An 18,981-nucleotide genomic window follows, 5' to 3' on the forward strand; every position below is an offset into this window, starting at 1 on the left:
ATTGTTGCAGTATAAGACACACTTTAGAATCCGGGTGGTGGTGGCACATGCCTGTAATCCCAGCACTTGAGAGGCAGAGACAGGCGGACCTCTGTGAGTTCAAGACCAGCCTGGTCTACAAGACAGTCACCAACGCCACAGAGAAACCCTGTCTCGAAAAAACCAAAACCAAACCAAACCAAAACAAAACAAACAAAAAAGATGCACTTTAGTTGAAGAAGTGGCAGTTAGAGTATATTCACACGTTAGAGTACCGTGTGGCATTAAAGTACTATGGGGCAGGGAGAAGCAAGTTATGCTCATATGCAATGATGTCCAAGTTACACTCAGCTAAACAAGGGCATGAAAATATGGTCTCTCTGTGTGTTTAAAGGTTATACGTGTAATTTAATAGAGGTAAAAACTTTCTAGAAAAATAAACACAAACCTTCAGAGAATGGTTTCTTGTATGGCTATCAAGAAAGCTACAGAAGGTGACTGCTACTTGCCCCAATCCTGTCCAAACTTTGAATAGCCTAGAAATACCTATTACCTAATGATTTAAAAATGAAATCCAAAGCCGGGCGTTGGTGGCGCACACCTTTAATCCCAGCACTCGGGAGGCAGAGGCAGGTGGATCTCTGTGAGTTCGAGGCCAGCCTGATCTACAAGAGCTAGTTCCAGGACAGTCTCCAAAGCCACAGAGAAACCCTGTCTCAAAAAACAAAACAAAAAAAACAAAAACAAAAATGAAATCCAAAACAAAATGCAGAGTACCAGGAGTCATCCCTATGGCTGGCAAGTGAAAAGGCCCCCAGTGCCTGGGTGGCCTCTAAGGGGCTTCCTGAGAAAGACCAGTTATGTAAGGTTAGTTCTGAAGTTGTTGGTGGGGGAGAGGGAGTTCTAGAATTGCCTGCCTATTCCTTGCTGGATCCTCATTCCTCCAGATTGCCATTCAGACTAGTTTATAAAAGTCTGCTTGCCCTTGCCTGCCTTTTTTCTCTTTCTGGGCCTTGTATGATTTAAATCAAGCAGTTCTACTATGGATACCGCAGAGGGGGCATGAACAAAAGTTGGATAGTGCCTCTCATTCCCCCACCATACTGTATCATCAAGTAGCTTGACCTAAACAGTAATGAAGGCTAGTATTGAGACTTGCATCCCTAGCCATCTAGCTTTCAAGTGTGTGTAATCCCAGCTTCCCAGCCTTTTAGGTAGTAAAAGAATAAAACTGTATGTGAAAAAAAGCAGTACAGAAATTGCTAAGATGTCTGCTCCATGATTAGGGGGAAAGGGTTTATTGTGGATGAGAGAGAGAGAGAACATCCAAAGGCATCTGGAAGAGTTTAGAGCCACAAGAAAAAGAGACAGACTGGACATGGGCTAGGAAAGTGGGGGAGAATAGCAAGAGAGAGAATAGTAGAGAATGGAGGGTGGGTAACACCTTGCCATGATAAAGGGATCTGGAATAGCCTGGGGGCTAGCATAATGCAGAGTAGTGGAGGCGTGAGAAGGTCCAGAAGGCTACTGTAGGTCCATGAGATGTACAATAAGTACTTGTGGATAAGGACGGAGGCCAGCATGGGCTTTGATATGGAACCACCCCGGTGTATGTCAGTGGAGACCCATGTGTCCCTTCTGCCAGAGTGCAAAGGAAATGACTCCTTTTGATGGGTAAAAACCCATTTCACAAGTTGCTAAGGAATGCTGGGTTTTATCTGACAGCTAGAAGTCCTTCTCTAGTCCAGCTTTAACTAAGCTAAGAATGTCATTTCTGGACATATATGCTGCCTGGGACCTAACAAAGACCAAGTAAAAGCACCTTTCATTTGTAATTTGTAATCATTTTAATGCTATAGAAACAAAAACCTTGAGGAGTACATTGCATCATCTCAGATGGCTTTGAGAGGACCATTAAGGATTGTTGTAGTAAGACTATTGGAAGGTTACTAACACTGTGGACAGACAGAGAACAGCATGGCCAGGTCTCCAAGGAGAGTCCAGGCCCCGGCTCCACAGACAGATGACATGGGGTTAGTTAAGTTTATCTCCCTTTCTCACACACACTTACACATAAATCTTCAAAACTGTAAAAATGCCTCTCCAAGGGTTCCAGCAGAGGAGTTTGAAAGGACATACACAAACCACAGGAAAGTGGAGATTGCATGCATGCACTGTTTACATCTCAATGCTAAGGGTCCTGCAGAAGCAAACTCTTGTGACCATTGGTATTTTTATCTCTTGCCCACTACCCCCACAGCTGAAATAGTGACACTCTTCCTACTTACAAGTCACTTTTCCTCCTTGGGTACTTGGGATTTTATCAGAAGCTAACCACGTAAGGGCTGATGCTGCCTGATGTATGATGAAACTTCAGTAATTAACAGACAAAATTGAAAAAGCAGCCTCGAAGTGAGGAGAGAGTTGTAAACTTTTCTGCCTCTTTCTCCTCCCTTCCTCTCTTTTCCTTTTCCCAACCACTGAAATCCCCTGACAGCATGGCCCCAATTACATGCGTCTTCTATTGTCTTTGGGTTATCTAAACAGGCTGGTCCATACCTTGGTCTTAATGCCTGAAGAAACAAGCCCTGGGTCTTCTGTGACAGCCCACAAGCCTTGCACATTGCCTGACCCAGTCCATCCTGCATACACTGTGAACACTCCCCCTAGACTACTCGAGGCTGGTGGGGACCCAGCAAATGCTCTCTCACTTTCCCACCTGTCTTCTTCCCCAGGGACAGGAGCTGACCATCCGCCAGATCTCCCTGCTGGGCTTCCGGGACCTGGTCCTGCTGAAGGTGAAGCTAGGTGACTCGCTACTGTTGGCACAGTCCAAGTTGCCCTCATCTGTTGTACAAATGCTGCTCATTCTGCAGGTGAGTGCTGGGGGAGGCCTGCCCCTTATGCCAGCAAACATAATCCTGCCATGGTGGAGGTGGAAGGAGGTCTAACAACAGAGTGTAGCTAAGCTGTGTGTTCTTCTGCTTGTTCATCTGTGTTTCTTGGTTCACTGGCTCATGTATTTGCTGTGCACCTGCCAGACCCCAGTGCTGTACTTGGTGCTGGCATTGGAGTAAGGGGAGAAAAAAGGACCTGGAACCTAATTTACTGGGTGCTGTGGCCTTCTCAGTCCCTGTGAGGGTGGAACTTGGGTGCTTGCATTCTCTCTGCTCTGAATGCTCTGTTGTCTGTGACAGTCAAGGCATATCCTAAGCATTTTCCTCATGCTGTGTCCTCAGCACCCAACCCAGAGTTTTGAGCACAAAAGTAAGCTTTCATTGTGGTGCCAGCTAGTGATGAGAAGATGCTCTTCCGTGCTTTTCAACTATGTCAAGGAGCCAGGTAGTGCAAATAATGACAAAGTATCTACCAGAGTTGAGTCAAGATAGACCTAGAACTCCTAGGTGGGTCTCAGAGCCACCAGCTCTTGTCTCTTCCTGGCCTCCATTTGGATCATTCTTCCTTATTTTTCTGTGATACTGTCTCTTGTGGCCTTGCCTGGTTGCTCTTGGACTTAATCTTTCTCTGTGTGTGGAATTACTTGGGTCAGATTACATGTGACTTGTTGTGGTGTTTGTTTCCAGCAAGACACTACCCAGATGGCTCCATGCTGTCCCAACCCTAAATCAGCAACAGGAAGATGAGCTAACACTTCTCAGGCTCTGGTTGTTTGCCAGGTGCAGGCACAAGGACTATAAATGTACTGTTTTCTTAAACAATCCAAATAACCGTTTTATGAGGTCAGCATTGTTGTTATTCCCATGCTCCAGACAAGGAAACAAAAACAGGGTGCTTCTACGCTTGAGTGAAATCCTTGAGCCGGTAAAAGGTGGTAAGATTCTAATACTCAGAACATCCTGCTGCCTCCTTTGGGGAAGGGATCCAATTGGCACATGTTGGGTTGGGGATCCCTTCTGCCCAATCAGCTGTGACCTTGAGTGAGGTCAGGTGGAACTAACATGCCTTGGGGAGCCCTTTCCCATAGATGGGTGTGCAGTTCTCAGTTTCTAGCCTCCATCAGGTAATGACTGGTGGAATGTCACCAGCCCCATCTCCCCTAGCTGCTGTGCTTTTAACTATCATGGGGCCACCTTTCTGAATATCCCCCTTTCCTATAATCAGAAAGGATGGGCACCAGTCTGGTCCAGCCTTTTTGTAGAAAGGAAGAAAAGGATGGACATGGCAAAGTATCTTCAGGCTGCATCTGAAGTACTAAACACAGAGCTTAGCTCCCAAATACAGAGTGTAGAAAAGGAGCCCCAGAGGATTCTGGAAGTGAGGTTAGGAAGTTGGGCTCCACTTTCTGTTTTCATTTGTAATGCTTCGGAGAGGCATCCAGTATTAGTTACTTCCCCTTTTGCTGTGACAAAATACCTGAGAAAAACAACTTAAAAGAGGAAGGGTTATTTAGGCTTACAGTCATTACCGCAGAGAAGGCATGGCAACAGGAAGGCCAGGCAACTGGCCATACCGTATCTTGTATGTGTATCAGCAAGTAGAGAGGGATGAATGTTGGTACTCAGCTGGGTTCCTCTTTCTGTGCAGCCTGAGACCCCCAGCACAGGGAAATGTGCTGTTCATGTGTAGGGTGGATCTTCCCACTTCTATTAACCTGATCTAGATAAGTCCTCACAGACATGCAGGCATGTTCCCCAAGGGGCGTTTCCATTCTGACAGTCAGGATTAACTACCACACATCCCTTTCTAGTAGTTGTCATGGCTGCCCTCTGAGGATTCTCCCCAACTGAGCAGGAGGACCTGTTTCTATTATTGAAAGCCTTCTGAGTTTCTGGGCCCTGTGTAGATCAACCAGACCACCCCTTAAAGGCCCTGAAGATGTACCAGAAGAACTTCTATCCACTCTGACTATGTCCCATTTACCCGCCAGGCTGTGTACCTGAAACTCTTTGTGGCTGATCTTAGGAAATCTTTTCAAGACTGTCCCTGGGCCTACAGTTCCTCCACCTTCCCATCAGATATTAGAAGCTGGCTTCCCTGGTGCTCCATCCTTCTTGGTCCCTGTGGGGCCGGGATCTTGGTGCTCACTTTTCCTCTGCTCTAAACATGGTTGTCTGGAACAGTCGAAGCAAATCTTAAGCTTCTTCCTTATGCTTGCATCCTAAGCATCCAGCCCAGTGTTGATCATAGAATCAGGTATCTAGAAAGTGATGGAGCCAGCTAGTAAGAACCTAAGGAGGACCCCAAGTCCCTGGCCTTGAGTCCCATGATGGCCGCTTCTTTTAGAAGAGTGAAATACAGCTAGAGAAGCTCTGTGGCTGTGATGGAATTCTGGAAAATTGGGCAAGGAAACAGTCTCTGCTGTGGATCTTGGTTTTCCCATGTCAAGGTGATGGATGAGAGGTTAGCTAACCAACAGGAGTACAGACTGATCTGTGGGAGCTGGACCAGTCAGCCATTCTCCCATCTTTCACTCTCTTGGTCCTTTTAACCTTCCTTCCTATCTCCACCTCGGTGCTGGAAACACCTTAGAACTTCTAAGATGGTCACACTCCAGGTCGGGGTGCTTAGCATCTTTTCCTTCTGAGCCTCCTGGGGATGGGTCTCCTGGGCCCCTTTCTCCCTTGGATATCACGGAGCTGAGGCAGGAAGGATGACAACAATGAATTTAGATCTTTCCTCAGTCCAGATCTTTCCTCAGTCTATTTTCTGGGGCCTGAGGGGCAGCAGCTTGGGAGTCAGAATAGAATGTCCCGGGAATCCATGCTGGAGCACACCTGCTGCAGGGAATGTACTGTGGATTATCTGTTCTTTCCTAGGCCCTTAACTCTCCAAGAGACACAAGACCTGCGATGATTTCCCCAAAGTGACCTGACTCTGATTTAAAAAAGGAAAAAAAAAAAAAAAAAGCCTTTCTCAGGCTTTAGCTCTCTTTCCCACAGCCTTCCACACATTCTTAAGCCAATCCCTCTCTTACAGGAAGATAAATGAGGGAGGTCTTCAGTCAGTATGGGGGCCCTGCCAAAGAGGCAAGGTGTATGACATTATCCTTGGAGGGTCCTGTGCCTAGTTTAATAGTCTCCCCTCTCCCACTCAACATTCTCAATAGGCTTTGAATGTAGGGCTCAGCATCTTATTTCATAATGGGCCATGAAAAGTGGTCATCTACTGACCGTGTTTTGCTAAGTGGGACAGAAGGCTAAGGATGCTCTCATCCTAAGGAGAGCTGCCCAGCTCCAAGCTGTATTATCATCCCTTTTCCTCCTCCCTTTTGCCACTTCTGTTTCCTGTCATGTCCCTTTTGGGGGAAAGGCTAGAGAAGAAGTTGATGAGAACTATCTAGAGAAGAAATAAAGAAAGACAAATGTTTCCCAGGCTTTGAGTCCTAATGAAGGTGGTTTTATAGCTTGGAATGCTCTGCCATGAGGTCTCGTAATGTCCCTGTACCTTTTTCTTCCTACTGCCTTGAGTGCCCTCCTGTGGTTTGGGTGGGCCTTCATGTGTCTTCCTAAGTCAAGCAGCTTATTTTCTTTTCCTTTTCCTTTCCAATGCTACACATTCTAATGCTTGAGCTCAGGGGAGTGGAGCTGGAACAGAGGGTGTGGACAATCGCCATGGCTATTCCTAGTGCCACAGTCAAGTTCATCCCAATGAACAGTCACTTACTGCAACTGTCCCTTCCCTCCTTTTTTTTTTTTTTGTCTCAGACGGCAAACTTTGCCTACACCTGTAGTTTCTTCTTAGGTTTCTTGTTTCCTTAAACGATCCAACACCCAAGCATATGCATCTCATTTGATGTAGCTGAGGAGGACCAAGGAAGAGCTTGTTTCCTTGGGAACCACATCTCACCCATGGATCCCTAATCAGCAGGATTAGCCCCACCTGCTTCACTCCACAGACAACTCGGTTGGGGGTGGGGGCATGGTGAGCTTTATCCCTTTAAGGAAAGCCAATCAGGGTCTATTTTGAGAATTCAAGGAGATAATCTCTGGCTAAGCACAGAGACCCCTGAAGCCTTCCTTCTTTCCTCCTCAGGCCCTTGGCCCTTTCCTGGTGGTCTCTGCTTCAGCAGGAGGGCACATTTTCACACCCCTTCTCGTGAGAAATGAGTTCACAAGGAGCCTGCTGGTTTTCTAGAAAGCGGGTTTTTACCGTCCCTTTCCAGTTTTGGCTGTCATGCATTTATTTTGGTTGGCTTTTACCCAAGGCTTAGTTTAAGGACTCTGGCCATGCTGGACTGCTGATATCTGACTCAGAACCGCTCTTCTTTCTCCTGTTCTGGACGGTTCGGTGCTTTCTCTCCATTTTCTAACCTGGTAACAAGTGACAGTCACATGGGCTCAGAGCCAGATAGCTTGGGTTTCAATACAGTGGGGCTTTTGTTGTTGTTGTTACTGTCACTTTGTTTTTGTCACTTGTTGGCTGTGTTATACTAGGCAAGTTTCCTAAGCCTCCTCGTGGTGTTTATTTCTGGTCACTGGAAGGGTTCTTGGGAGGCCTGTGGGTTAGTACATAGGCAGTGCTTTTGTTAAGTGCCTGTGTGCTGTGGGTAAGTTCATCACTCTTCCGTGGGTATGATAATTGTTGGGCCTTGCCACCCTGCCCCTTTAGAGCAAGAGAGTTAGGACTATGCTACCTGCATAGTCAGGGGAGAACCCAGATATTGTTCTTAGAAGGCCCAGTTTCTGGTTTAGTTTAGGTTTTTTTTTTTTTTTTTTTTTTTTTTTTTTGGTTTTTCAAGACAGGGTTTTCTTGTGGCTTTGCAGGCTGTCCTGGAACTAGCTCTTGTAGACCAGGCTGGTCTCGAACTCACAGAGATCCTCTGCCACTGCCTCCCGAGTGCTGGGATTAAAGGCGTGTACCACCACTGCCCGACTTAGGTTTTTTTTTGTTTGTTTGTTTTGTTTTGTTTTGTTTTGAGACAGGGTTTCTCTGTGTAGCCCTGGCTGTCCTGGAAATTTCTCTGTACATCAGGCTGGCCTCAAACTCAGAGATCCACTTGTCTCTTAGTGTCTGGTTTAATTATTCTCTCATCTTCCACTCAGTGTCCTTACTGAGGGTCCTGCATCTTCATTTTGCACGGGGCCAGGAAAACCTGACATTTGTGTTTTGCTAGGCAACCTGGCAGAGGGGCCGAGGAATGAGGACCACTCTGAAAGGCTCAATGTAAGCTGTGTCCCCACTGCCCATGGACCTGGGAGAGCCAGCTCCAAGTCTTACATTTACCCTTTCTCACCCACCTCTTGCCTCATCTCCATTTCCTGTCCTCTTTTATTCTCATCCATTGACCCGGGATAAATGACCAGTGCTTCTGTCCTGTTTCCTTCATTCTAACCACAAGGAGGCTGACTGTGGCCATACTGCCTTATACTCAGAGGAGGATCACTGGCAGGCGCTGACAATTGTCCAAAGCTACGACACTTTTCACTAACCTTTACCTGTCTTGGGTGTTTATTTGTAGAGTGTTCATGAGCCCACAGGCCCAACTGAGGGCTATTTGCAGCTGGAGGAGCTGGTGAAGCAAGTGGTGTCTCCCTTCCTTGGCATCAGTGGGGACCGCAGCTGCGCAGGCCCCACGTACTCACTGGGTAAGATGAACATTACTTTAAAGTCTAGAGGCTTGGGGATAACGAAACCTGCCCCATGGTACCAAGCACCGACTGTCTGCCCAGCACTTTGTTCCAGTGGAGGCCAGTGCAAATCTTGGTGTGTTAATTATAGATGTTTCTAGGCCATATGGCAGTAACCCCTCGCCTCTACCAATCTTCCTGAGAGACTGATCCCAGCCTCTGTAGTGGTACCTGTCTCATCCACATCTTTGATCAATGACTTTTATCTTTATATGTGCCTGGTCATTAATTGTCTTCTATCTAATACCAGAAACTGTATTTTTAAGATTATACCTGCCTTAGTCACGGTTGCTATTGCTATCATCAAACACTATGACCAAAAGCAACTTGGGCATAGGGGAGGAGAGGGTTTGTTTCTTGTTAGACCCATGCAGGCAGTTGTATTCCCAAGCCTGGGCAGCTGGCACTCACAGAAAGGTACAGATCAGGAAATATCACCTGGAGTCGAATCTCTTGGCCCTCTTTCTTCTGTGGTAGAGTTGTGGTAGAGCTTCAAAGCCAAGGGGGCAAGGAACAGTTTCCAGAGAGCTTGCTGCCCTTCCTGGGTCTCTCTGAGTGTAAGGCTAAGCCTTCTATTGGCAGTTTTCCTGGCCCGGATCCTGTTTCTCTGAAGGTACTAGCTTCACTGTATCCACAGACTGGTGGAGACTGGCTCCAGTCAGCTGACCCCCCAGGTCTGTCCATAGCTTTAATCTCTGATCTCTCCCTCACTCCCATCACATAAGATCAGAAAGCTGTTGAAGAGAGAGAGTCTCCCACCCTCTGCCCTAGGATGGATGCTATATTGCTACAGTCTCCATGGAGCCTACCTTCCTTATTACTGCCTGGGCTCATGTCATTTCAGGGATGGGAACTCAGGGAGATGTCAGGATGCCAGTGAGTTAGCTGAGTTATGCCAAGAGCTCTACCATAGTCAGGGCCTAACGCCAACAGAGGGGAAGAAAAATAACTTTTCTTCAACCCCCATAAGCCCTTAGTTGGAACAGATCCCTGTAACAGATTAACGAGAAAAGCAAACAAGTGTATTGAAACGTGTTCTCACATGCAGGAGAGACATCCAGGGAACAAGTAGTTTTCAAATAGTTGGCTTTGAATTCCTGTTTATGTCGTATCTTTAATAAAGAACAGTAATTTTTGAGACAGGGTCTTAATGTAGCCCAAGCTGGCCTCAACCTTGCTATGTAGCTGAGGATGGCCTGAACTTCTGATCCTCCAGCTTGAACCTGCTTCTTCATTGCTTTTAGTTCACTAATCATTCATGTTTTAAAATTTATTTTATTATTTTACGTGTATGGGTGTTTTGACTGTATGTGTACTCTTGTGTGTCTAGTGCCCAAAGAGGCCAGAAAAGGGCATTGATTCCTCTGGAACTGGAGTTACAGGTGGTTTTGAGCCACCATGTGCTGCTGGGAATTGAGTCTGGGTTCACTGGAAGAGCAGGCAGTGCTCTTAACTGCTACCCCATCTCTCCAGCCCCTCCTTCATGTTTTGAGGAGGCACATTCTGGTCTCCTATGCCTGGAATAAGAGAAGATACGAGAACTCTAAGACTAGCTGTGTCTGGCTCTTCAGCCCAGATGAGAACAATATATGCTTTTGTCAGATATGACGAGCCCTGAAACTTTATTCTTGAATGAAGGACAGTGTATTTTTTAAAATTACATTTATTTTATTTACTTGTGTGTGTGTGTGTGTGTGTGTGTGTGTGTGTGTGTGTGTGTGTGTACATGCATGCATATGCCTATGCGTACATGCACATACATGTCCAACCACACATGCCACAATCCAAGTATGGCAGTCAGAGAACAGCTTGTGGGAGACCATTTTCTCCTTCCATCATGTAGGTTCTGGGGGGTCTAACTCAGGTTGACAGGCACCTTTACCTGCTAAGCCATTCTGCCATCTCAGTCCTTGTTTTTTGAAAGGGACTTTGTCTTCAAAGGGACAGAGGGTGGCGATTATCCTCTTTTGAGCAATTTAAAATTATTATTCCATTTAGTAATAATCTCAGCAGATGTGTCATCAGACTCTCTGCCAGGTACCTTGTGTGCTGCTACACATGTGCCAGTGAGCAAAATGGGACGTATCCATACCCACAGTCCAGTGAGGGTGAAGGTAAGACAGAGACTCATCTGTATATGGATGCTCTGAGGGGGAAGCACAGGGACCACCCAGACAGGACACAGGGGAAGGCTTCCTGGAGGAAGTGATGTCTGTTTCGGGAAGTGTAGAATGAGCAGGAGTTAGCTGAGTAAACAGGAAGGAGGAAGATTACCCAGTCAGGAAGGACCATTGGAAGGACTAGGGGGTTGTGGGAGGGCCAGAAGATGGAACACTTGAGGAACTGAAGGAGCTTCAGAGGTTCAATGTCACTAGTGGCAAGAAACAGTGCTCGTCACAGGCCAAATCATAGGCATTGTGCTGGATGGGCTGTGGAGTAGGGTCGCCATGCCTGCATTAAAAGGGAAGGATCACCAATGTTAGTATTTTTTAGTCTAGGAGGTGTCCCAGGCCAGACATTTCATCACAGCAGACCTCTGCATGTTAAAAGCTGAGGTGACCTTCCTTACCATATGGGGACAGAGCCCTCTATTGATGGTGAAAATAACATGCATTCAGTCTGGGCAGAGGGGTATTAAGACAATAATTGAGGGGTTGAAGAGAGGCTCAAAGGTTAACAACACATAATGCTCTTGCAGACAATCCAAGGTCAGTTTCTAGAAGCTACTACAAGCCACCAATGTAAAATCTAGCTCCAGGGAAATTACAATACCTCTGACTTCTTTGCATTCACTCAGGTGCGCACACACATACACGTTTTAAAAAATGGACAATGAAAAAATTTTATGAGTCACATTGGGGTCACAAGAGATCCTTTTATCTGAGGCACGGCTGTGGCTGAGACCAGAGCAGCATGAGATTGCCAAGGCAGCTGGGACATCATCTGAAAAGCCACTCAACCAATGGCTGTGCTGCACACTCCTGTCCAGGCTGTTGACAGGTCTGCATGGCCTGAGGAGGGTGTTGCTACTGTTACTCTTGGAATCCCTGAGAGATGCCCCAGCTTTGCAGGCAAGAAAGGTACTTACCCTGTATCCCTGTTGTATGCATGCATCTCTGATTCCAGAGATGCAGGGACAATCACTTGCTGGACCAGGACAGGGAGTTGTGCTTTAGAATAACAGAGAAGTGATCTCTGTGTGTGTGTGTGTGTGTGTGTGTGTGTGTGTGTGTGTGTGTGTGTGTTGCACACATGTGCAAGCCCTCCCCTCCAAAGCCTCACTTTTATCTTTTATTACAAGAGGACAATGGTAGTATCAGGTGAGGAGGGCAACATTAAGAAACTAAAAGAACAACAAAAACACATGCCTGACCCAAGTGCTACCTTTCAAGTTGCCCAAATTCCTGAGCTGCTTAGGGTTTCCTGTACCTCTCAGGGCCCCTGCTCTGCAGCAAACATTCTGAAGCTAGATTCCTCCCTCACAAAAGCCCTAGCCTCCCATAGCCTCCCTCCTTTGTATTCCTGGGGCCCCTCTGTTGCCAGCCCTGTAGCTGGACACTAGCTTCTCTGCATGACAAAAGCTGCCTGGGCCTCTCAGGTTCTGGACTAGTGCAGGAGCCCTCAACGGTTTTGGTAGGCAGGGGCATTCTGGGAGAAGATCAAAGGCCTGTTGGGGATCCAATCCCCCACAAAGGTCCGCCCTACAGCTTTGCCGCCCTAGGAGTCTGAAAGGAGCGACCCTTGCTGGTTTCTGTGGAGATGAACGCCTGGCCGGGTTGAGGGCCTGTGCGGAGGGAATAAAGGCTCTGCTCACCCTACTTTGTGAAAGTCAAGGAGGAAGAGGAAGTGGCCTGAGAGTGGGTGCCAGCTGAGGTGGCAGACCAGCCTCTCCCCGCAAAACTGTCCCACTGCCAGGAAAGCCTAGTCTTTAGGTCTCTGGTGACCCTAGGAAGACAGTCACAATAAGTCCCTCAGTGGGAGACTCTGTTCCCTTTTCCCTGGGGATATGGTACTGCCATCCCTGGTGCAAAGAAGAGAGGGAGAAGATAATGAGCCCAAGAGTAGGAAGCTGCCTGCCTGTCAGCCCAAGTCCTAGCCTTTGATTTTCAGTCTCTCCTTGGAGACCGATCTGCTGACTTATCCAAGGATTAGCTCCGTGACTGGCAGCTCACCAAGGAAGCACTGTCTTCCAGGACACTTGGCAAACCATGAGGTTCTTGTGGCCTTGGCTTTTCCAGCACCATCTTGGGAACCAAAACATTCTTCAAGAAAGCAGAATGAAGAGCTAGGTGTATGCCTCTCCTGCAGGGCACTGCAGGGTAAGAGAGGAGGCAAGGTGGGAAGAGTGGGGCCGTGGTGACCACTAGGGTCAGAGCTCTGCTGTGTGATCTGGTGTTAGTTACCTACCTTCTGTGACCTGCATGTGGCTTGAACACCAGTCCTGGCCTTCTGCTGGGAGAAGCCAGAGGAAGCAAGCAGCACTGAGGGCGGAGCCACGCAGTGCTATGCCATGTTACATTATGGGCCCCTTAGGAGTAGCCTGCCCCCCCACTCTTCCTTCAGGTGTGAGGTCACCTATTAATCGTTCCCTGACTCCAGACCCTGTCACACTGTGCTGCCATGATCTGCCAGCCCTCCCCTTAAACTGTGCAAGGCATGGGGCACGTTCTTCTTTGTACCCCAAGCCCTAGAGAGGTCTGTGTGTCTTGAGTCTTACCCATGCTTCAGTCAGTAAAGTGTTTGCCGTGCAAGGGTGAGGACTCAAACCTAATCCCCCAGAATCCTCGTTGAAACGTTGAGCATGCTGGTACACCTTTTACCCCAGGTACAGGATCCTTGGGGCTTGCTGGCCAGTTAGTCTACTTGAATTGGTGAGGCCCAGGTTCAGGCTGAGAGCCAGTTTCAAAAGCATAAGGTGGAGAAGTGTTTGAGAGAGATACGGATGACAACTTCTTGGCCTTCCTATGCATGTCTACCCGAATGTACATACGTATACCACATGTACACACCATACAAGATTATCTGTTCCTTCTGTTCTGACATTTGTCACATTGATATCAGGGAGACCAGGATCCCCTGTTGGGGTTCTTGATCTCATTAATAAAATTAATAAAAATTTAAGAGAAAGCTGAAGGACAACTTTATAGGAGTTGAATTAAAAAACTTCCTATTAGTTGGGCAGTGGTGGCTCAAGCCTTTAATCCCAGCACTCGGGAAGCAGTGGCTGGTGGATCTCTGTGAGTTCAAGGCCAGCCTGGTCTACAGAGTGAGTTCCAGGACAGCCAGGGCTACACTGCGAAACCCTGTCTCAAAGGTAAATAAATACATATTTTAAAAAGAAATAAATAAAAGGACTCAAAGTTGGTAGGAGGGTGAGTGGATCTGGCTTCACTTGGGGAGAAGGGTTGGAAGTGAATATGATCAAAACAGAGCACTGAATTTCAAAGAATAGATAAAAATATTAAAAAGAAAAAAACAAAACAAAACCCAGGGCAGGCGAGCAAAGTTATACCTTCTCAGAAAGGTAGGCAGACCCAGTTGAACTTTGGGCACTATGTTAAGGGTGGGTCTTCTAGGAGGGAGAATACAACGTCTCATTAAAGGGATAGCAATTCTACCTATCTCTTTATCATGGCTTAAGGTGACCCTGCTTTGCCAGCTCATAGACTCTGACCCACTAAAGTGTTAGGTCTGCGAGCAGGCCAGAGATGCTTGCTTTTCTCTTGACCTAACGTTTTCCTGTAATGCCCTGTTACTGCTACTGAACCAACCCGACCTCTATCTAGCTTGTGGAGGTCATGCACAGCAGCTCTCCTGTGGCCCAGACTGGAGTCTCAGCTTTGTATGTCATTGTGACTGCATACTTCATGTTCCTCTTCTGCAACCCAAAGGAGGTGATGGTGATGATGTGCTCCTTTGGGGCACAGTGCCCAGCAGGCTTCTCCAACTTCCTCCCACCCCCACCCCACCATCTAGCAAAGTCGTGCTTCTCTTCTCTTCAGCAGGTAGTGTAACTTTTTGCAAAGTGTAGCTCTGGAAGTATTTGCTGAAGGCTGAGGTTCTCCACACCCCACTCCCACCCCCCAAGACTGTCTCAGTCTCACTCTGGCTTCAGTTATCAGCTCTTTTCAGTCGCTGCCAAAGTGGCCTTTTGTCAATTCACTGCCTGTAGAACCCTTCAATGACTTGACTGCAGTGAAAAATGGATGATGTCCAGAAAACCCTCAGAGACACCTTTCCTGGGCTGATTCCAGCAGGTTGAGGTCCATGAAAATCCTTCAGCCAGCTATGCAGTGTGTCTTAGCTACACACATTGAGTCTGCATTCCCTCAGCTTCTCCTGTGTCCTCCACAGCATCAGCCCCTGCTCCAACCCTGTGCTCTGCCTGGACGGCTGTGCTGGCTAGTCTGTCTGTCTCAGGTTTTAGCGTATATAACATCTCAACCTCATATCTGTGTGATGCTTTCAGTGGCTCTCTTCCCCAACTAGAGGGCCTCCCAGCTCCTGGGAGTATGCTCACAGCCAAAAGCCTCGTCTTCTCTTTGGCTCTGGCTTCTGCAGATACCGCACCTTGCAGATGGGTGTTGTGCCTCAGGAACAGAGACTGGCTTTTAATACATATCCTCTGAAACTGCTGGACCCAGCTTCTTTGAGGCTGATTGTGGGTTTCCCTCCAACTGGTCTACAGGACGTGGTTGTAAAAGGAGTGTGAGAAATGAGTTGTTGGCTACAGTGGCATTGTTTGGAGGCTGGTTCTTCAGCTGGGTCCTTGCTGCTGTGAAGTCTTCCCGTGCTTCTTTTGTAGACATATTCATTTTTATGATCGTAAAAGAATCCCCTGACTGTCCTCAGAATGTGAGAACATTCTAGAAATGTGCTCCTCCGAGAGAACAAGTACTGTGCACAGGTTCTTATTGTCTGTTAACATTCTTCATTTAATTCCCTCTTCAAGACACCAGCCTCTTGGTGAGCACCCATGGGATGGGGTGGCCCTTGGTATTACCTGAGTTCAGAGGGTGCTGGTTCAAGTCACCCTGAGTCCTGCTCCTCCACAGCCCATCCCATGAGTTCTGTAGTATCATAACTGGTGTCATCAGCCCATTGTCACTTTGACCTTCCTGTGAGCCATTCTCTCTCCTGTGAGCCACCTCTTTTCTTTACTTGGATATTGGCATTCACTTTCCCCATGTGTCTCTGCTCCCTCCCTGGCTTTTCTGACTGTTCCTCTCCCATGCTCCATCCCCTGCTAGGGCCCTTTTCCTGAAGCACAGCCTATCCTATCCTCTCCCCAGCCTAGCCCGTGTGTCACAGATACTTCACCTGTCATCACAGGGCCCTCCTAGGACACACTTAGTTCCTATATGTTGAGTTCCTGCAATGCTGCGACCCTAGGGCTCATCGAGCAACTTGCTCAGGCTAGTCTCACCATTCAGAATGTTGCCTCATCCATCCTCTTCAAGACCTTCTACCACTCTGAAGGCGCATTCCAGTGTCCATCCTTAGCTAGTACCTTGATTATCCTAGACACTTTTCCCACCTGTGAGCCCCACTGGCTTGTCCTCCCTCAGGGTTCTTTGCCTGTAATATTTCTTGGTGGGCTTTGTATGGGCAGCTAGGGAAAGCAAGGTCTGGAGTGATGCAGAACTCATTGAGTCCCAGCTTGACTGTGTTCTAGCTGTGCTACCTTGGGTAAATATCCTACCTCTGTGATACTCAGCTTTCTCCTCCTTAAAGTAGACACTAGTACTATCTCGATGTGTTATGATTTAGGTTCAGCTTCTATCAGGAGTCCAGAATGCATGCTAAATACTTTATTTTTTTGTGGTTATTAGATTTGAACCTAGGTCATCATTCATGCTTGGTAAATGTTCTACCATCGAGGTACACCAAAGTCTCAGTTGCTTAGACTGGCCTTGAACTTGCTCTGTAGCCCAGGCAGATTTTTAACTTGAGATCCTCATGTCTCAGCTCCCAGAGTAGCTGGGATAACAGGCTTATCCCTCAAAAGCCTCATGCATATGAAATTTCTGCAACATAGTGCTAAAAAGCAACAGTTATAGACTGTACTCTCCACTTGATTTATGGCAACAGGGGCTCTCAACTGAACCCAGAGCTCACTGATACAGGTTAGTCTAGCTAGGTGACTTGCTCCAGGGATCTCCTGTTTCTACCTTCTGAGTGCAGGTATCATACCCACATGGTATTTACATGGGTTTTGGGGATCTGAACTCTGGTCCTCAGGCTTCTGTAGCAAGTGCTTTATCCACTAAGTGATCTCCCTAGTGCCTGGGTTTTTTGTTTATTTGGTTGGATTTTGGTTTCAGTTTGTTTGTTTTTGTTTTTAAGAAAGGGTTCCTCACTGGCCTGGAACTTGCCAGATAGGCTAGGCTGGCTAACCAGCCAGCCCCAAGGATCTATCTGTCCCCAGAGCTGTCAGCTCTGGACTTACCAGCTCAGGTCACTGCATCTGGCCTTTTTGCTTAGTCCTGGGATCAGACTCAGGTCCTCAGGCTTGGAAGGCAACCACTTTCTTGAGGCAGCCCAACCCTCCTGACATGCAGCTGTCTGTCACCTTCTGAGCAGGGTTCTGAATCCCTGGCTAATGTGTATGTCTTCAGGGAAGAAGGTTACAATGGAATTAGAGGCCAATTCAGTGAGGCTCAGGCAGCACCAGGAAAGGGGGGCATTGTGTGTTCACTCCATCCAGGAAAGTTTTAGGTGACTGTTCATTGTGGGATTCTAGTTAACTGGATACAGGATCTGGTATAAACAAGTAAAACTGCATGACATTTAGATGGTCCTGTCCTCCACTGTATTCAGTGGGCCCCTACCTAAAGCTATTCCTGGAAGCTGAACTACTCCTCCCTCCCTCTCCATCTCAGGAGAAACTTCTGATCACTGTCTGTTACCTTTCCTCAGTCACATTGTTGCTCTTTCTCTTGCAGCTAGGAGGCATTCCAGGGTCCGGCCTAAGGTGACAGTCCTGAACTATGCCTCTCTGATGAGCTCTGTTGGCCGGGAGATGGTCCTGACTCCACTAACAGAGCAGGAAGGAGAGGCGTATCTGGAGAAGTGTGGCAGCGTTCGGCGGCACACAGTGGCCAATGCACACTCGGACATCCAGCTGCTGGCCATGGCCACCATGATGCACTCAGGGTTGGGGGAGGAGGCTGGCAGTGAGGACAAGCATCTGCTCCTGCCACCCAGTTTCCCACCACCACACCGCCAGTGCTCCAGTGAGCCCAGCATCCTGGATAGCCCCGATGAACTGGAACTAGAAGATGTAGCAAGTGGCAGCCAGGAGGACTCAGGGATGAACTGTGCTTCCCTCAGCTGAGCTGACTCCTCCAGGGTTTCCTTGTGCCTACTTTGTAGTCAGGAATGAGGACTGTGTGGGTGTGTCTCCTCCATGGATCATCCTGGGGCTCTTGCTTTGAGCGACACTGCCTTATTTTTTAGGGTGTAAGGCAAGTCTCCATGCCCCCTGGAAACATCTGCAAACCTCCCCACTCTGGTGTCTGTGACTAGCTAGCTCCTCATGCCACTGTTCTCCTGATGTCAAGCCTACCCTGCTTCACCTGGATCCTCATTTCTGGGCCCTTCCCATCCTATTGGGCTGGCTGATGTCCCTAGTATATAATGCTCTGGCATTACCATAGCAGAAGGTTGGACCACACATGAGCATCTATAGTGCCCCGGCCTTTGTAGTTTCCCTAAAGATCCTAAGTAGCAGAAGCCAATGAGTGGAAAGAATAGTAGAGGTTATATATAGCATGGAAGTCAACTGTAGCCCTTGTCACATATGGCCCTGGGACTGTGTCCTTATAATGCAGTTACCTTGAAAGCATTATCCTATTCGTGGGTGAGGGGGTCCATCATCCCTACATATGTCCAGATGTCATGTGCTATCTACATGAAGGGCTTTACCTAGGAGAATCTACCAGGCTGGAGCAGCCCTGTCTTATATTCAGCCTCAGCATGTTCCTCTCGGGCTTCCTGCTAGACTCCATGAGTGAACCTTCTCAGTCACCGGTGCCTTAATCCTGCTCCAGTTTCAGGAACTGACCACTTTCCTGTTGTGTATATGAGAGGCTGGCTGACAGCAACTAACCTAGTCTGTACCTGGATTTCACTTGAATTTGTAAAATGTGTATTGTTCAAAAAAAAAAACAAAGTTTGCAAATATTTGCACATCGGACCTTGCACTGTTCATTTCCAGTGGAGTGTGTTTGCAAACTAAACACAAGTGTACCCCTTCAAAAGGTGATGAAATAGTTGAGAACACCAGGATCAGTAGTTGGCAGGACTCACATACCTCAGAACTCTGGGAGAGCCAGAGCTGTCTGGAATGGCCGGTATTCTAAGTGCCTCGACTTCTTGGGATGGCCACGCTGGAGTCAGGAGCCTGCCTCTT

General features: G+C 47.6%; 1 protein-coding gene across 2 annotated transcripts in view; it reads left to right on the forward strand.

Moving 5' to 3' along the window:
* Prr5l (proline rich 5 like) overlaps positions 1–18,763 on the forward strand; it is a 77,964-nt gene extending 59,201 nt beyond the window's left edge. For both annotated transcript variants that reach the window (XM_027422399.2, XM_035446326.1), the window contains exons 7-9: positions 2,715–2,855; positions 8,399–8,525; positions 17,513–18,763. In XM_027422399.2, the coding sequence (XP_027278200.1) occupies positions 2,715–2,855; positions 8,399–8,525; positions 17,513–17,904 (660 nt within the window). In that variant the 3' untranslated portion in view covers positions 17,905–18,763. The remainder of the gene's footprint in view (positions 1–2,714; positions 2,856–8,398; positions 8,526–17,512) is intronic.
* Positions 18,764–18,981: the final 218 nt, after the last annotated feature.

Source organism: Cricetulus griseus, chromosome 6, assembly GCF_003668045.3.
Source record: "Cricetulus griseus strain 17A/GY chromosome 6, alternate assembly CriGri-PICRH-1.0, whole genome shotgun sequence".
NCBI lineage: Eukaryota > Metazoa > Chordata > Mammalia > Rodentia > Cricetidae > Cricetulus > Cricetulus griseus.